Below are 398 nucleotides of genomic sequence, written 5' to 3'. Positions count from 1 at the left end.
CATTCGATTGTCTCACTCCCCAATCTCTCTTTAAAATTTATCTATATAGTATTAATCCTTCCCCCTCCCCCCCTTTTTTTCTTCTCCTAACTCTCCCCCACACCAGACGGATGGACAACCGAGGACCTGGTATTCCTGTGGAAGGACGTGGAGCCTGTGCAGGTCACGAAGAACCTGCACCTACCACGCTTCACCTTGGAGAAGTTCATCACAGATTATTGCAACAGCAAGACGAACACCGGTGAGGAATTTGTCTTTGGGCTCAGCGAGTTTCCTTTTTTCTTCTTGTTTTCTGTGGGTCTTTGTTACTGTTGTTGTTATTGTTAAATATATATATATTTTTTTATGTGGAATTTATTCTAGTTTCTGGGCCATTGTGATTTGATTCGGTGTAAAAC

General features: G+C 42.2%; 1 protein-coding gene across 1 annotated transcript in view; it reads left to right on the top strand.

The window, feature by feature from the left end:
• LOC119586187 (glutamate-gated chloride channel-like) overlaps positions 1-398 on the top strand; it is a gene marked incomplete at both ends in the record, with an annotated part of 81,629 nt that overhangs the window by 65,882 nt on the left and 15,349 nt on the right. Inside the window, 1 exon segment of the mRNA XM_037934889.1 lies at positions 107-241. Coding sequence (XP_037790817.1) covers positions 107-241 — 135 coding nt within the window.

The sequence above is a fragment of the Penaeus monodon genome, chromosome 21, assembly GCF_015228065.2.
Source record: "Penaeus monodon isolate SGIC_2016 chromosome 21, NSTDA_Pmon_1, whole genome shotgun sequence".
Taxonomy (NCBI): Eukaryota; Metazoa; Arthropoda; class Malacostraca; order Decapoda; family Penaeidae; genus Penaeus; species Penaeus monodon.
The sequence above is the reverse complement of the archived record's forward strand: the minus strand, read 5'-3'. Positions and strand labels throughout refer to the sequence as shown.